Source organism: Falco naumanni, chromosome 14, assembly GCF_017639655.2.
Source record: "Falco naumanni isolate bFalNau1 chromosome 14, bFalNau1.pat, whole genome shotgun sequence".
Classification (NCBI taxonomy): domain Eukaryota; kingdom Metazoa; phylum Chordata; class Aves; order Falconiformes; family Falconidae; genus Falco; species Falco naumanni.
In genome coordinates, this window is record NC_054067.1 from 780,882 (window position 1) to 796,915 (window position 16,034).

The following is a 16,034-nucleotide window of genomic DNA, read 5'->3' on the forward strand; positions in this document are numbered from 1 at the left end:
GATGCCGCTGGGCTTCCCCACGTGCTGCTGGCAAAGGGACTAACCGCCAGCACAGCTCCCACCTCTTCCCTGTGCCACACAGCCAGAGAAGTGAACACCCGCTCAGGGCTGTAAGCTGCCCGTGCACAGCTGTGGCTGGCACAGTCACGTTGCTAGAGGGTTTCTTTTCCACTGGTCCCAGGTACAGGACTGCATCTGTGATGCTCGTGTAGCAAAGCACCTGGGCTCGTACAGGTTCACTGCCAAAGAATTTCATCTGTCCCCCAAGATACACCAAGATACGTGGGGCATCCAGTTTGGCCACAGCCTTGCTTGGGTGGCTTTTATCATCACGTGCCTCTGGGGATGGCTGGTGTTCCCCCTCTCTTGCCTGGGGAGGCTGCTTTTGCCCCTTCTCTGCACAGGGTACCTGGGTATACTCTTGCCCCGTGCAGGGGGCTCTTTATGCCCATGCCTCAATCGGGATGGTGAGCTTTGCTTCTGCCCAGCTTGGGGCACTGAGTTTTGTCCCTGCCCTGCTCAGGGCATCTTGCCTTGCCCCTGCCCTGCTGGGAGCAGCCAGTTTTGCCCCTGCCATGGCAGGACCAGCGGGGCTCCAGCACCTTTTCCCTAGGCCAGCTACCAGTGCAGTGCTGGATCTCGCTGTCACACCATGACCTCGCCATCCAGGACAAAGGCAGCTTTGCTCCAAGTCTCCTTCAGGGCTGTTCCTGCAGCTGGCATCCGACAGGCGTAGGTACAAAGTTCCCTCCCTGCTGAGTTGGCTGCAGGGTCAGGCTGCAGGGAACACCTGCGGGCAGCACCCAATGCCACCCAGGGAAGTGAAGGATCCCAGCAGCTGGATGTCAAGCAGGGTGTGCCTCTGCTGCCGTTCCTCACTCACACGCTTCAGCTACAGCTCTTGTGCTTGGGCACATGGCATTCCATTATGCTTCTCAAAACGCTGCAGTCAGCAGGCTCACTTGGGTGAATGTGGCTGAAGAATCCCTGTGCCCCAAGAGGCTCCTTTTGTGAAGGCATCTTGTCTGTAAGATGACCTGGACAGAGTGCTTCCTTATTTGACTTGTATTACTGCTCTGAAGATGCCTAAGGGAAAAAAAAAAAAAAAAAAAGTAAAAAAGTTAAAGGCAAGCAAAAAGAAAAAAATTAAAAAGAAAACCAACAAAAACAAGAAAATGTCACTGCTCTTATTAGTAAAGGCAACAAGGAGCCCAAGCAGCACCAGCTGCCGGGGCTTCCAGGGTCCAGAAAGCTCTGTGAGACCTGTGGAGACCCTGTCTGCCCTCATTAGACATTGGAAACACCAGCTTGCAAAGCTCTCTTCAGGCCTGAAGATATCTGCTGCCCCTGAGGGCCTTTGGTGGGCATGAAGGAGATCTCCAGGAATGACAAGGTGCTGCTGACAGGACCCCTGTGAAACTGCTTGGTGTGTTCCCTGAGTGGATCACCCAGGGGGTGAGTACAGCTTGGTGGAGAGAAAACGCAGCAGCCTGAGAATGCAGGCGCACGAATGGAGACCGTGGTGTGATGTGCCTTTTGTGCCTGGGCTGCTCTGCATCTGCTGGGTAGAGGGAGGACAGAGCTCATCGCACTGCAGTGGTGGCACTCTGTGGCTTGCACAAAGGCACCCAATGTGTCTGCAGGGCTGCCTGGGGTGCCCTCTGCTCTGCCCTGGAGAGGCTGCACCTGCAGTGCTGTGTCCAGTGCTGGGCTTCTCTCCTGGTTTCAGCTGGGATAGAGTGAATTTTCTTCTTAGTAGCTGGTGCAGTGCTGTGGTTTGGATTTGGTGTGAGAGCAATGTTGATAGCACACTGATGTTTTTAGCTGTTGCTGGGTGATGTTTATGCTAAATCAAGGACTTTTCAGTTCCTTAGGCCCTGCCAGCAAGAGGGCTGGAGGGGCACGGGAAACTGGGGCACAGCCAGGACAGGTGACCCAAGCTAGCCAAAGAAGTATTCCGTACCATATGACGTCATGCTGAGTATATAAACTGGGGGGAGAAGAAGGAAGGGGGGTACAACCGGCATTATGGCGTTTGTCTTCCCGAGTAACCGTTATGCGTGATGGAGCCCTGCTTTCCTGGGGATGGCCAAACAGCTGCCTGACGAAGGAAAGCAGTGAATGAATTCCTTGCTTTGTTTGCGTGTGTGGCTCTTGCTTTACCTATTAAACTGGGTTTATCTCAACCCGTTTTACATTCCTTCCCGATCCTCCTTCCCATCCCTTTGGGTGGGGGACAGTGAGAAAGTGGCTGCACGGTGCTTGGTTGCTGGCCAAAGTTAAACCACGACAATGTATTAAAAAAAAAAAAAAAAAGAAGTGTGTGAATGATTGCCCCAGCCCTGCTGTCACTGGGCTCAGCACAGTCACAGGAATGGGCTTGAACAGTGCCCAGGAGTGACCCTTCACTGCAGTGAGCTCGATTCCAGCTCCCCAGAGCTAAAGCCTCTCTGCACTGTTCCGCCACGGCTTTGAATGAAGAGCAAAGGGCTCAACAGGCTTGTTCTGCCTCCAAACCACCAACTCAGGGGAGAGGAACAACAACCTATGTTCAAAATGGCTAGATAGCTATTTCTTGTGTCTCAGATCACAGTGGTGGCGTAACCTTCCTTCTCTCTCATCCTACACGCTTCCCAGCAGGCATTTGTGTTACGTCCTGATCTGGACAGCCACAGCTTCTTCTCTGGGAAATAGGCTTTGAAAAGAGGTGTTCCCAGGCTGAGAGCCTCCTTGAAGCTTTCCAGTCTGGACACCTTGTAGATCATTTCAAATGCCTTTGCTTTTCACATTCTGGTGGCTTTTACAGGTAACAATAGGGATAGGAACATGCTACTGTGGTATGTGATCATTGAGGCACCTGAGAGAACTGTTATGGTTAAAATACAAGGGAAGTCCTGCTGCTTCTGTCTTCTTTTTGTTTCCCAAGACAAAGGCAGTTCGGCAGGCCTAAATATTGACATTTACAGAGCCATTTGAGAAGGTAAGGGGAACACCCAAGGTTTAAGGACACATAAACAAGAGACTCTTGGGGGTGTGTGGGGGTGTGTGTGTGTGTGTGTATGAGACATTTTGCTTCTCCCAGACAAAAGCAGTGTCTTCAAAGATTGGTATCCTTACTGTCGTTGCTCATGTGTGATGAGGGCTTATTAATGAATTTCCACCGTAAGGACAGAATGTGCTTCTTACGCCTTCATTACTCCTTCTGCCCCGCCAGGAGAATCTGCGGAGCAGATTTTGAAGATGATACTGCCTTGCAGGAGTGACCCAAGCACAAAATACTGTGACGTGATCCATGGGAGCTCTGTTACTTGGTAATGGCATGGTAACTCGGCGCAATTACTCATATTCTTTAAACGCAAGTGTATTTGGACTGATCACAGCAAGAGTGGCTTCCAAGGTTTTCTTTGCAGTGCGCATTGCAGCCTGCCAAATTGACATTGATCTTGGAGATGAGTGAGGACGTAAGGTACAGCAAGACTTTAACTTTTGGAGTGAAGTTTGGAAACTGGGCACTTATAGTAGGAAACTGGAGGAGGAAGGACAAATGATGGAAAAGTGACAGTCAGTTGCCAATTAGATGAAACATGCCTCATACCAGCTCTTTCAGTTGGCCAGTGCCAGTGGAAACCTTTGTTGTGTTGGCATAGGGAGTACCTGATGGTGAAGACACAAGTCTGGAATAGCTTGTGCCCTTCAGTACCAAACCCTGAACATCCAGAAATGAACTCTTTGCTTTGTGGGATTATTTGGTTTCTTCCATTATGTTCACATCTGTTGGTCTTTCTCATAGGCCAAAGCATGTGTCAGCAGGAGCAGTGCCAGGACAGCTTGGATGAGGGGACTGCTGGAGGAGACACCGATGTGACTTCTCCTGTCACTGCCAGCTGTCCTGAGAGAAGTCCTGAGGCTGGTAAAGCATAAAACTGAATAGCCTGTGGCTGGATTTCTGCGGCCAGTGTAAGGAACTGAAAAATATAATAACCACAATGTTTTGCAAAGTACTTGAAAGTGGATCTTTGCCAGAGGGAGTTGTTCAGTGTTTTGTGAGGTGACAATCTCTAGTCACTTAGTTCCTTAGTGAAAATGTCACATGACAGTAGCACCAAGATTCCTGGTACGCTAACAGTAACGTTTCCTTCAGGTAAGGCAGCTGCAATGTTTCAAGCCTGGAAACCAGCAGATGTTTAGGATGTCTTACCTTGAGACCACAGATAGCTGTTGTTTGATTTAAGGCATTACAAGAACTATCAGCATGGCTTGAACTGAAGTTGCTGTACGGTAAATAGCCACAGCAGCTGAACTCTCCTGATTTGCTGTTCTTTCATTTGCCCTAGAGTGCACTGCACTATCTTAAAGTGATGCGCCACAGGGATACACCGCAGACTCCCCTCCCCTTATTCCAGTGTGACTCATCCAACATCTGGCTTGCTGGGAAAAGCTGCTTTAAAAGCCATTCTTTTAAAATCCCTAGGATGGAACGCACTAACATTAAAAAGGCAAGGAACAGCAGGGCGTAAGGTCTACTCTAACAGACTTTTGATTAGGGTATGTAACGGAAATAGGCTTTAGGTTACCAGATCAGATCATTCACTTCTCCAGAATTTGATACATGAGTCTCATCAGAGCTGCTCTAGAGGAACGGATCTCTTAATTCCCATGTAAACTGCAGGCAAACAGTAGCAAAGCGCTAATGTCCTGTTACTATCTCTGTTACTATGTCCTGCTGGCTGTCTTCTCGTGGCCATTGTGCCTCCTCTGTTGACCGGTTCTCACTCAAGTACTCAAAATGTGCTGTTTCTCCCAGCTCCTTGTACCACGCCACTATCATTTTTCCCTTGCCATGCCCGTTCTCAGGTCATGCCTGATCTGTGCTTAGTTGAGGCTTCAGCTCATCTCCAGCTCCTTCCTGTTCTACATCGTGCAGCCGTTGTGCATCCCCTTCCCCCATTGCACAGAAGGTCCCTTTTGATATCTTCTGAAGCATCTGTCCTGCCACTGTGCTCAGGGGCAGAACTTTTCTCTTTCCCTTCTTTCAGTTTAGCCTAAGATGGTGAAATCCCCGCAGATTGTTTGTTCCCCTATTTCCTTTATGTTGCATTTCTCTCCAAGCATCGAAAGACTCCTCCCCTTCCTGCTCCAAGCCACCTCTCATTCTCTTTGGGTATGACCCTGCTCTCTGTCTTAGCGTCTGCCTGGGTCTCCCTCCATTATACAGTATTTCTTCCATCTTACGGTATGTATCTTTTAGCAGGTTTCCCCCTCTTCTCGTGACCTCTGATTTCCCTAGTTTGTTTGCTCACTTGTGCCCTCATATGTGCAGATGGGCCAGCTGCTTCTTTTTCGCAAACAAGCTACCTTGCCCCGATTTCTCCTGGGTGCCTGACTCTTCTTTCCTGTCTGGAGGATCCTCACTGGCATGTTTGGGCTGGGGTGAGGATATCTGGCAGCAGCTGTGTTCAGAGGTGTCATTCAGTTCCACATCTTGATCCCTTGAGCTGCTGGCTGGTAGATCCCTGCGTGGCTCGTTTCAGCATAAGCGGATGGTGCAAGCTGCTTCTTGTCCTGTTCAGTCCTTCTGTCACCAGGAGGTTTTTCAGGGAAAAGACAACCGAGGGAGATTTGGGATCATGTGTCACTTTCAGCTTCTTCCCACTCTCACCCGCTGCACCAAGAGCATTGCTGTGGCTCTATGCCTGCTTTACCTTCGTGTGTTTAGTATTCTCTGAAGCGAGAACCTCTTTGACAGCATCTCTCTCTGCCTTCTGGCATCAGTCCTACTTGGTTCATCCAAGTCCACTTGTTAGCACAGTAGAGCCTCTCTTCCTTAGTTGCTTTTTCCCTGATACGACTTGAGCAGCAAAGCTGCCTTAATGCTTGAACACCCAGTGCTGCACGATTGGCTGCAACGTTCTCCCTCAAAAGCTCCTCCAGCGGACAGTGAATCTTGGATGCTCATGGATCTCTGGATTTCCTCATGTTTTCCACCCGTAATCCCACTGAATACCAGCACCTTCCTGACAGAGGGAGGGGATAATCACTTGATGGCACTGTCTGCGGCCCTGTTGGCAAACCTCTGCTCCCCTGCAGGGCACCCCAGCTGCCTTCTTGTTTGAGGCTTTCCCCCTTGAACCCGCTGTGTGCCGGTTTATGAAAGTTATATGAAGCTATGGGGATGCCAGCATTGTAACAGACCATCATGAAGAAGCTTGGTCTTGCGGCTCACTACTGGGGTCTGGAGGCTCCTCTGGAAGGGGGAGAAGAAGAGTGGAGGACTCTTTTGAGGGGTGCATGTGTGTGCAAAGACACCTGTGTGAAGCTCTTAGGGTAGCTAGAGGTTTTTGGCAATAACATTGTTTAATATGAGGATGAGTGTACTGTGGATTCTGTCCCAAGGCGCTACTGATGTCTTCTAGCCATCTTCCAGGCACAGGTGTAGCATTTTGGGTATTGCACCAAACCTGCCTGACAGCGAAGCTGCGGATGGCTCTTTTTCAAGCAAGGCTGAATGCGAGCATCCCAGGGAGCGTTACTAATCCTCTGTTTTTCTTTTGTAGGCAGAGTGGCCCCGTGAGCCCCAGCAAGTCCCGGTTGGTGACGAGCAGCTGTCTTGATCTCTACAGCACCTCTTTACAGTGGGGTGCACAACTGGACCAGCACAGACCAGATTCGCATGTGTGGCCTCAACGAGGAGAGGTGAGGTGCGTGGGCGGCATGGTAGGGGAAGGAGGAAGAGAGTGGAGAAAGTGCGTTAGGGATCGGGAAAGGCTCCGGGAAGGGAGCTGGTGCTGGCTTAACCTGTTCTTACTATGGTGTAAAATGGACTGAGGTGCAAAAGAGCTGCAGGGAGGGGATGGGTGTGTGGTTAAACAGTGGCATTCTGTGCTGGTCCCCACATCCCGTGCTCCAACAAGGAGGGCCCACAAGCAGAGCATGCTGGAGTTCTCTGCAGAGGAACTGCTGGCTGCGTGTAGCTGTAGTGCATCCATGACGTTGGTGGGTGATGAAGCTGAGTTGTCTGCATGTGCTCTTGGCTTCAGCAGACGTGTGCTCTTAACTGCCAGAGAGGGGAAGAGCTTGACCCGCTGCGAGCCAAGCAGCTAAGACCTGTCGGCGGTGACCCAGGGGGGTTAGTACAGACCAAATGATTAGAAGGGAGAGTTGTGACACGCCACCAAATAGGAGATTAGGGAGGATTCGTGGCTGGGAGGCAGAATCGATCAAGACGAGTTCTTGGGCTGCCCCGTGGCTTTGCATCACCTTTTTATTCCACAGCTCTTGGGGGAGTTCTCAAAACTGATCAGTTTGTGGGTTCCTTGAGGCTACTACGTGTGTTCATTGCATTTGCCAGAGCCAGAAAAGTTTGACGGGCTTGAAGGCAGCACGCACCTGTCGTTCCTCACTGTGGGTGTTGAGGCTTTTGGCGGCGAGTCCTCCGAGGGCCGGTCAGAAGAGCGGTGGGACAGGGAAGAGTTCAGACTGTCGCTTGAGGCAGACATGCGGGCAGAGATCATCTTCAGCCCTCAGCAGCCGCTTGGCCTGCTGTGTGTCCCTCAGATAAGAGCTGGGGATGGCGTTGCCCTCCGCCTCTCCTAAACCACTTGGAGCTACTCCTAGTTGACAGCAAACATCAAAGCTCGGGGTGCGAGTGAGACGGGCACAGTGGGCCGGCTGCAGCCGAGCGCTGTCCCTTGGCTGCCCGCCCCGCTTGGGGCCAGGTGGGAGGCAGCTGGCACCGGCTGGCCGTGCTGTCCCCGTGCCCTGCAGCCGGGTGTGGCGGGCTCCCCACGCCGCGGCACGGGCCGGCCTATGGAGGAGCCGCGGTCAGCGGCATTCGGGGCCGGAGGCGGGGCAGGCCGCAGCACCGGGGCCGGGGCTGCCGTCGGGGCCGTCCCGGCAGCTGGCAGGGCCTGGGCCCGGCACGGGGCAGAGCCGGCCCCGCCGCCCTGGCAAGTAGCCGAGGGCGGGAGGAGGCGGTGCCGGTGGCGGGGAAGGGCCGGGTCCCGCTGTCCAGCTCCCGGCCGCTCGCCCGCCGTGCCGCGGGCAGCCAGCTGCGCTCGGGCGCCCCCTGGCGTCTCACCGCCGCGTCGCCCGCCTGTGTGTGGCGGGCCCCGGCCCCGGCCCCGCTCCGCCCGCCGGCCCGCCCGCCGCAGGGCTCCTCGGGGACCGGGCTGCGCAGCGGGCTGGCTCCGGGACCCCCGCTCCCCGCCCCGCAAAGGTCCCTCTCGCTCCGGCGGGGCCGGGTCTGCCCTAGCGCGGGGCTGGGCCCCGGGGCCTGGCCACGTCCGGGCCCCCTTGTGCGGCAGCCCGAGCCCCGCCGGCTGTGCTGAGGCGGCCTGGCCCCTGCCAACCCGGCCCCCGCGCCACAGCCCGGCCCGGCCCCCCATCTCCCCTCGCTAGTGACAGGCCTCTCCGGCCTGCTGTGGCCGGGCTGGGCTGGAGGGGCCCTGCCAAACTGCTGCCGAGGGGGCAGGAGCCGCTCGAAGGGACCAGGCTGTCACGGGGGTTGTGAGGCAGCCCGGAGCGGGGTGCCTGTGCTGGGGATGCGGGAGCCTGAGGAGAAAGCTGGCTCCTGTAGCTTGTGTCCATTACTTTGTGGTGAAAGCCTGGGGGTTAGGGGAGCAAATCCAGAAAAATCACGTCAGCAGCAGAAGCTGAGCTGGAGGTTGGTTCCTTCAAGAGCAGAGAATCCCTGTGGGGTAAATACTGCTGGGGCAGGAGTGTCCCAGGCCAGGGCACTGAAGACACAAGCGCTGTCTCCTGTGCAGGGTTCTCGCAGATGCCAAGAACAACTGTCTCCTCGGTGTGCTCCATTTCCACAGAGCTCACAGTCCGTACCCCAAATTCAGGCTTTCCGCTCAGAAACTGTCTTCCAAAGAGAAAGGGTCAGACGCGCAGGCCAGCAGGGCACTGCACACCGAGGCGGCTGCCCGCACCTGCTGCTTCTGTTACGGACGGCTTGAGCCCAGATAGCTTTGGCGCTGGGGGGAGATGTCCACCTGTGGCTGGCGGGGAGCAGCAGGGCTGGGCTGGGGAGTCCCAGGGCAGGGAGTGAGCGTGGCTGGGAGACAGAGGAATGGGGAGTGCGGAGGTGCCTGTGGAAGAAGAGACGGGCAGGATGGGGCTCGGGGGAGGATGGGACTGGAAACGTGTGGTGGGGCAGAACAGGAAGCGGAGGGGTTGGGAGTGGATGTGTGGAGCCGGACTGTGATGCAGCGCAGCCAGGGAGGGCTGGGCTGGCCCATGGTGACACCAGGGGGTGTGTGCCAAAATGGCCATGGGTAAGGAGGGTGCACAGAGCTGCTGTGCCACAGAGAAGGTCTTGTCAGGCCCGTAGGTGGTGCAGGGTAAGCATTTCTGTGTGAGGAGGTGCTATCCAGCGGGCAGAGCTCTGGGAGAGGGAGGCCGCAGTGGACAGCAGTGTTCCTCATCCCCTCAGCCTGCAGTGGCCACATAACATGTGTTGATGAGGAGCTAGCTACCTGGAGCAGGCATGCTGCTTCAGGCTGCCAGCTGATCTGCTGTCCCATGCGGGGACAGGGAGGGGTAGGATCCTGGGAGGGTGTCTTGGGCTTTCGTAATGCTGTGTCTTGTTCCTCGACTAGGAGAGCCCCCCTTTCTGATGAGGAGTCTAAAACGAGCAGCTCCCAGCACTTGGGGTCTCAAGAGTTTTGCGTCAGCAGCAGCCTTTCCGAGGTGAGCTCCTCGTGTGCACATCTGGGTTCAAGAAGGCTTTCCCTGGTGGAACAAGCTAAACAAAAGCATCTACCCTAATGGGTCCCGCAGGCTCCTTCTTGAAGGTGGTGCACTTAGGTGCAGTAAGGCAAAGCAGCGCTCTAGTTTGGCAAGAACTGTTTGCCATTTCTGCCTCTGTGTCCTGAGCGGGGCATAGAGAGGAGGTCCTGCCTGTTGTGCTAGGAGCCACTTTCACAGCTCTCAGGAACACCTTCTTCTCCCTTCTTGTTGCAGGTGGAGCTCACAGCAGTCAGCAGTGGTGGCAGCAGTGCCCAGGGGCTGGATGCTGATGGCAAGGTGGAGGCCCAAACTGAAGAGCAGCCACCTGATCCCAACCCAAACCCTGAGCGTGTGGGAAAGACTGTGAAAGATGATGCCCTGGGCCCTCTGGTGAGCCAGGGGGATGGCAGAGGGCAGGAGCCTCCAGTCCCCAGAGCTGCTGAGCAGGAGAGTGGTGGTGATGCTGCTGCCTGGACACTTGCAGAGCCTCACAGTGACAGCCCTCTGATCCTGCTGGAAACGCTGAGCAGAAGCCTGAGGAGGGGAGATGAAATAGCAGTAAGTTCTCACCGGAGCAAAAGCATGGAGTTTTGTCCTTGAAGTATGCCTTACCTCCTCAGATTGTTTGCGATAGGATCACAGATTTTCATCCATTTGCCGTTTTCATCTCTCGAGTGCCTCTGGTTTTCTCCTGTGTTGCACAGCTGCACACAGCTGGATGGGGAGAGCTGGCTGGCCTCGTGTACAGAGAGCAGCACGCGTCCCTCCAGCTCAGCCAGCCCCGTCCGCAGGCGGCTGGTGCTGCATTCCGTCTTTTTCTGAATGCTGGATGTTCAGCTGCCACAATTCATTTTCTCCCTTGTGAGTCAGGAAAGTGACATTGTACTCCTCTGGGAGTACATGGTGTCTTTGAAGGCATTATGCTTACTGCTTTATACTATACGTTGTGTGCCATCCCGCACTGATTCTTGGTGAGTAAAACACGAAGGAACTAAAGTTTGACAAGAAAGTGGCTTGGGGTTTTATTTTTTGATAGATGCATTTGACATTCCTTCTTGTAGTTTGTCTTCATCTGTGAGGTCCTTGTTTAATTAAAAGTCAAATTCCCGAAGGGAAACTGAAACTAACTTTTTGTCAGGGACATGCTGATCTGGGGAGAGATTAGAAGTACTGGAACAGTTGTGCGTATGTACCATAAGAAAAGTGTTGTCCAGAGGTTGCTATAGTAGTAGTATGAAGCCAAGAGGATGAGTGGCAATTAAGTTATTCCTGTGAGCTCACAGTGTGCCACAGGCAAATCTCAAAATGTTCCCTGCTTTGGAGTTTGTTCCTCTCTCTGTTGGTGGTGATTAGTTGGAAAGCAAGCCTATAGAAAAGCCTCTGTCCTGTCCTTTCACCCACATTTTGGGCATGTAATGCACAAAGATGAAAGATTTGGAAGGGGCAAAATAACTAGTTAACAATTATTAACTAATACACAGAATACACATGATACTGAGGCAAACGACTCAGGGGAAGGGTATGTGAGGGTGAGAATAAGTTAAAGAACTAACAAATAAAAAAAATAATTTGCAGTTGCATTAGCTAGGACCCTTCTTCTAGGTGATTCATGTCTTTGCTGTGCCCAATTATACCGTATATACCAATAATCAAATATCCTGGCTGCCAAAGTCTTCTAAAATTATTCTCATAATTTTTTTGTTTATGAGGCTTAGAAGTTCCTCTAGGAGGCCACACATCCATGGGTCCTCCTCAAGTACGAGTCAGGAATGGCCATTCCTCCTGGCACAAAATAATGAATTTTCATTTCAGCAAAGCCTGTGCCAGGGGTATCTTTTCCCAGTTCTCTAAAACCTCAGCAAGGGGTGCCCCCCTTCCAACGCCGGGTCTATTTTCCATTCTTATCAAATTGATTACCTTCCTCACCAGTCTGCGATTTTTAAGATGTGAACGCAAGAGCACTTTCAGGTCTGTGTCTGGAATTACCCATGTCAAAGTCTCATCAGGTGATTTCACCTAGTTGCCGGCAGCTTTGGTTTGGTATAATCACAACTTTGTTAAATTTGGTTTGCTTTAATCACAGCTCAGGGCTGGGCTACCACCCCAGCGAGTGGCAGAGCAAAGGGATACAGCACGGCTTATATAAACTTACCAAATCATTAATCAATGTCCGAAGGTTTTAGAAGTTTCCTTTGGTCGTGTCAGTTCTGCAAATCCCTCACCTGGCCCTGTCCCAGCTGATTGATCTATTCGGTTCCAGTCTCTGCCTGGGTTCCAGGCTCCTCCTCGGATCGTGATCTCTGCCAGCTTTAACTCACACACTCCTTCAAGCACACTTAGTCTTTGAACAAGCAATTCCTAGTCACATCTACTAATTTTTCTAGAAATTGTGCACCTGTGTGCACAAATGGATGATCTGTTGTTTCTCTGTTCTCCCACTGATTAACTGGACTGGGTGTTAAACCAGGCTTGGATTAGGGCTATACTGGGGACGAGGCCTGGTTCTGCCACTTTAGCTGCTTCAGCACTTTAAATTTCCTAATTCAAAACACATTTTCTTTAACAAGCAATAACAGAACAATGGAGAACAATTAACAATGGTTTGGCCACTGCTGATGACAATTGCTGTTTCTAGTGTATATCGCTATATGCCATGTTTATGAAACCTGGATCTGCGGGAATCAAAATGTTCTGTTTCATGCCCACAGATGAGCTCCCTGAGATGAGCATCCACATTTTAACAAGCCTTTACATCAAAGGCTGTAAATGAGAGTCAGTCTGCACAGCCAGCTGGGAATCTTCTGTTGTTCCAGGCACATCTTTTTGTCCCATTCAATACCTTGTCTGTGTGATTTGCCTTTTTGTCTGTCTTGTGCTCTCCTGCTAAAGACTTCATAGGCCTCAGTCTCCTGATACTGCTCCAGCTCCCGCATCTAATGCGCCTTATCTCTATCTGCTCTCCAGGAGTTTCAGGGAGTTGCCTCCCCTTCAGGAGGAAGGGAAGAAAAACAACTTGGCAGATGAAGTGCTGGTCCATTTCACCTGTGCAAACAGGAAAGGAGTGAAGAAACAATGAGAATGTACGTGAGATGCAAAGACACAGGATTTCTGGGTAATACTACTGTATTCTGGTGTGTGTCCGTTCCTTGTTTTTTTCAAATTCAAATCACTATTCTGTTCACTCTTTTTTGTTAGATCTAGAAGTAGCCTGCTGCTAAGCTACTCAACTGAACTGAGTATCACCTACGCAGGGACTTCAGAATTCCCTTTCTGTGCCAGGATTAAATGCTGCCAAGCAGGAATGCCTGAACAGATCAAGCTTTAACGTTCAGAGCTGTAACCGTGGGGTTCCAATACGCCCTTGTTTTTTTGCCCCACAGACAAAAATGCACTACCATTCTACAACCACACACTTTTCCCATCTGAGAGGCGAACAAAACATCATGGCTATTGGAAAAGAGTAGTGTAAAGATAAAAGAGCCTAGGTGATATCAATTTAAGCTATCTACATTTAGGTTAAAAGAAAACCTCTAGGCTAGGAAGAAAAAAAATATTTCACACGTGCATAATAGAATGAGGTTAACTGGAGAATTCTTTAGGGGAACCGATGAACTGAAAACCATTTAAGGAATGGTCACAACACTTGCTAAAGGGATCCTTTCCAGGAAAAAAAAAAAGTTGAGCAAGTTTTTTACCCAATGAGTTTAAAATTCAATGGAAATAAGTATTCAATCAGAGTGAACATTAGTCACTGGGTATGCCTTTTATTTTCATTATGTCATCGCAATAATACATGCAATAGTTATAAATTTCATGCATTTGCAAACCTGTTTTGATGCTGCTGAGGACACAGTTAACATTCTGGATTGGGGTGCAGATTTAGTGATGCTGGGTTTGCATTTCTTTTGGACACTGTATTCTTCCAGAAGACATTAATTCTCCTCTTCTGTCTCCAGCAATGTGCTGCTGCCAGAGTACAGTAATCGACTCAAAAACAGCAGAAGTTTTCCCTCAGCTTGTGTCTTGGATGGATTGTTTTGAATCAGTAAGAAGGAGTTCTGCTGAACTACCTGTAAGTAGATGTCCTAGGTTTTCTAGCACAGATCTATACAGTTCTATAAATATTTCTTTATATTTTTATATATATATATATATATATATATATATTTCTTACAAAACTTAAACAAGAAGAATGATTTTTAGGGTGTTTGCTCTATGACTATAGTAATGGTCTTTTTCTAGGGGAGACTCACCTAGAAAAAAGTTTGGTCAGCTCGACCAGTCCTTATTTCAGCCAATTCCAGTCAGCTCAGTGGTCCTTATGCTCACCACGCACAACAAGAAGTAGCAGGACTACAAGGCTGGAACAGGGGAAGCGCCAGACTTTCCCTTCAACTGTTGTATCGGACAACTAGTTTGCTAGCTGCTGCAGTTCAGACACTTTTCCCCTGGGTTGTGGGACACTAACCCACACACGGTAGTATACTATGACTCCACCACTTGCTTCAGGAGAACGACTTCATATTCGTTAGCTAACCAAAACCAAGCTTACTCAGCTTCAACAAGAATGTTGGGCTGTTGTATTAGGGATGGGGGCTCCCAAGCAGCAGTGGCCTTCAGTGCCACAGTCAAAAAGGGCAGGAGAAAACGAAGGGAAGGAAGTACTCAGCAGCCTTTCCCTGGCCTGCTACAGGCTAGACTCACCGTTTTACTCCAAAAAGGACAGATGCCCTGGGGTTTTAAAAAGCAGCACACAGAATAGAGATTTGAACTCAATCTCCTTCTTCCTAGATTAAAAAAAATAAATCTGTCTCAAGCATGATAAGAATATGTTAAGGGCAAGGGGTAGAGGGGCAGAATGTCTTACTCTCTTCCCCCCCTCTCCCAGCAGACAGCAACATCATTCTCACTACAGATGTGTTACCAAATCAACGGCTTTACCTTTGACACACATCCTCAGTTATGGTTAACATGCTGTGCCTATGCACCATTTTATAGTATCTCTGTATAAGTTACATTCTGCAAGCTTAGTGAAAAGTGACAAAAGGAACCCTTGTTTTTTGCATCATCCCACTTTTTGTCCAGCCATCGTAAAAACTTCTAAGCATTTTGTCCTTGAAGTATTTTCAAAAGCTTAAGTGTCCTGATAAATTCATGTGATGCCATCAAATTGCACTGTGACTTAACTACTGCTTTGCTGTAATTCAGAATTCCGGGCTTCCCTTGAATTTGGAAGGGCTTTGCAACATTGCCATATAACCTCTGTATTTCACCCCAAGAGAAACAATTCTGACTGGGAGTGTTCATGTCTTTGTCACATAAATGCCAAGGTAAAAACCCTAAAATGTTCAGTAGCATCAGAAGTGCCCCACAAACTGACTCATTTTGTTGGGCAGTTCTTTCTATTGTGGCCAGGGTTTCCACAACGAAAACAAATGTTCGATGGTGGATGTGGATCCCAGGGGTCTTTCATGTAACTAGAAGTTTTTTGTAAAAGAAAAAAAAAAAAAAAGGAAAATGTATGCATGTATCTATCTTCTTAAAACAAACATCTCTACAATGTTCCCATAACCTTCAAAGAACATACCTGACAGTTACTTGACTGGGTTGTATTCACAGCAAGACTGTATCATCATAGCCTGTACTTTATCCTCTTTGGTAGCATTGTCTTCAGCCAGGTTGTCAGTCTGTTGATCAGGTAATTATTATTTGACGCTCACGTTAGGCTACAAATAGGCTTTGTTTCTACCTTGCCTCAAGACTTGTGTAGCCAATCCCATTTTCTTCCAAGCGGACTGAAGCTATGTTTAGAAAAAAGTACACCAGCCAGCATTTTGAAGCTGACCTTTAAGCTCCAGACTAGTTGAAGAAGCTAGCCACGGTACATTTAACTGAGATGCATGCAAGTAGCATTATTTATGTTTTGCAGCATTAAAAGGACACACAACTTAAGAGTTGTCGCAGATGCTTTTGCTTGCTGAAATTCAGCTTCAGACCCAGAAGCACTAAACGGAGTCAAACTTTTGATAATTCCTCAGCAAGGGATTTAAGAATTTTCTGTTGGTTCTGGATTTTCTGTTGGTTTTTGTCTGCCCACAAACTCTGCTCCAGGAAAAGGAGTCCTTAACAGCAGCTCTTGCCAAGTGCAATGGAACTGCAGGCCCAACACGTACTCAGAAGCTACTCTTTGTTGATCTTAAATGATTCCAAAGCCATCCTCAGCGCTCCTTTTCTAAGCAATCACCCTTTGACACCCAAAAGGAAACCTTTGGGATCAACGTGTCCCCAGGGAGGGCTTGACA

At 50.2% G+C, this 16,034-nt stretch overlaps 1 protein-coding gene across 3 annotated transcripts in view; it reads left to right on the forward strand.

Moving 5' to 3' along the window:
- The window catches only part of LOC121097272 (BCL-6 corepressor-like protein 1), a 28,161-nt gene extending 14,370 nt beyond the window's left edge, over positions 1-13,791 (forward strand). The window contains exons 4-8 of one of the 3 annotated variants that reach the window (XM_040614063.1): positions 6,555-6,693; positions 9,603-9,693; positions 9,967-10,290; positions 12,697-12,844; positions 13,689-13,791. In XM_040614063.1, the coding sequence (XP_040469997.1) occupies positions 6,671-6,693; positions 9,603-9,693; positions 9,967-10,290; positions 12,697-12,756 (498 nt within the window). In that variant the 5' untranslated portion in view covers positions 6,555-6,670 and the 3' untranslated portion in view covers positions 12,757-12,844; positions 13,689-13,791. Of the gene's footprint in view, positions 1-6,554; positions 6,694-9,602; positions 9,694-9,966; positions 10,291-12,696; positions 12,845-13,112; positions 13,188-13,688 lie in introns of those variants that run through there. The other 2 variants (XM_040614064.1, XM_040614065.1) reach the window with 2 other exon arrangements.
- The last annotated feature ends 2,243 nt before the right edge of the window (positions 13,792-16,034 follow it).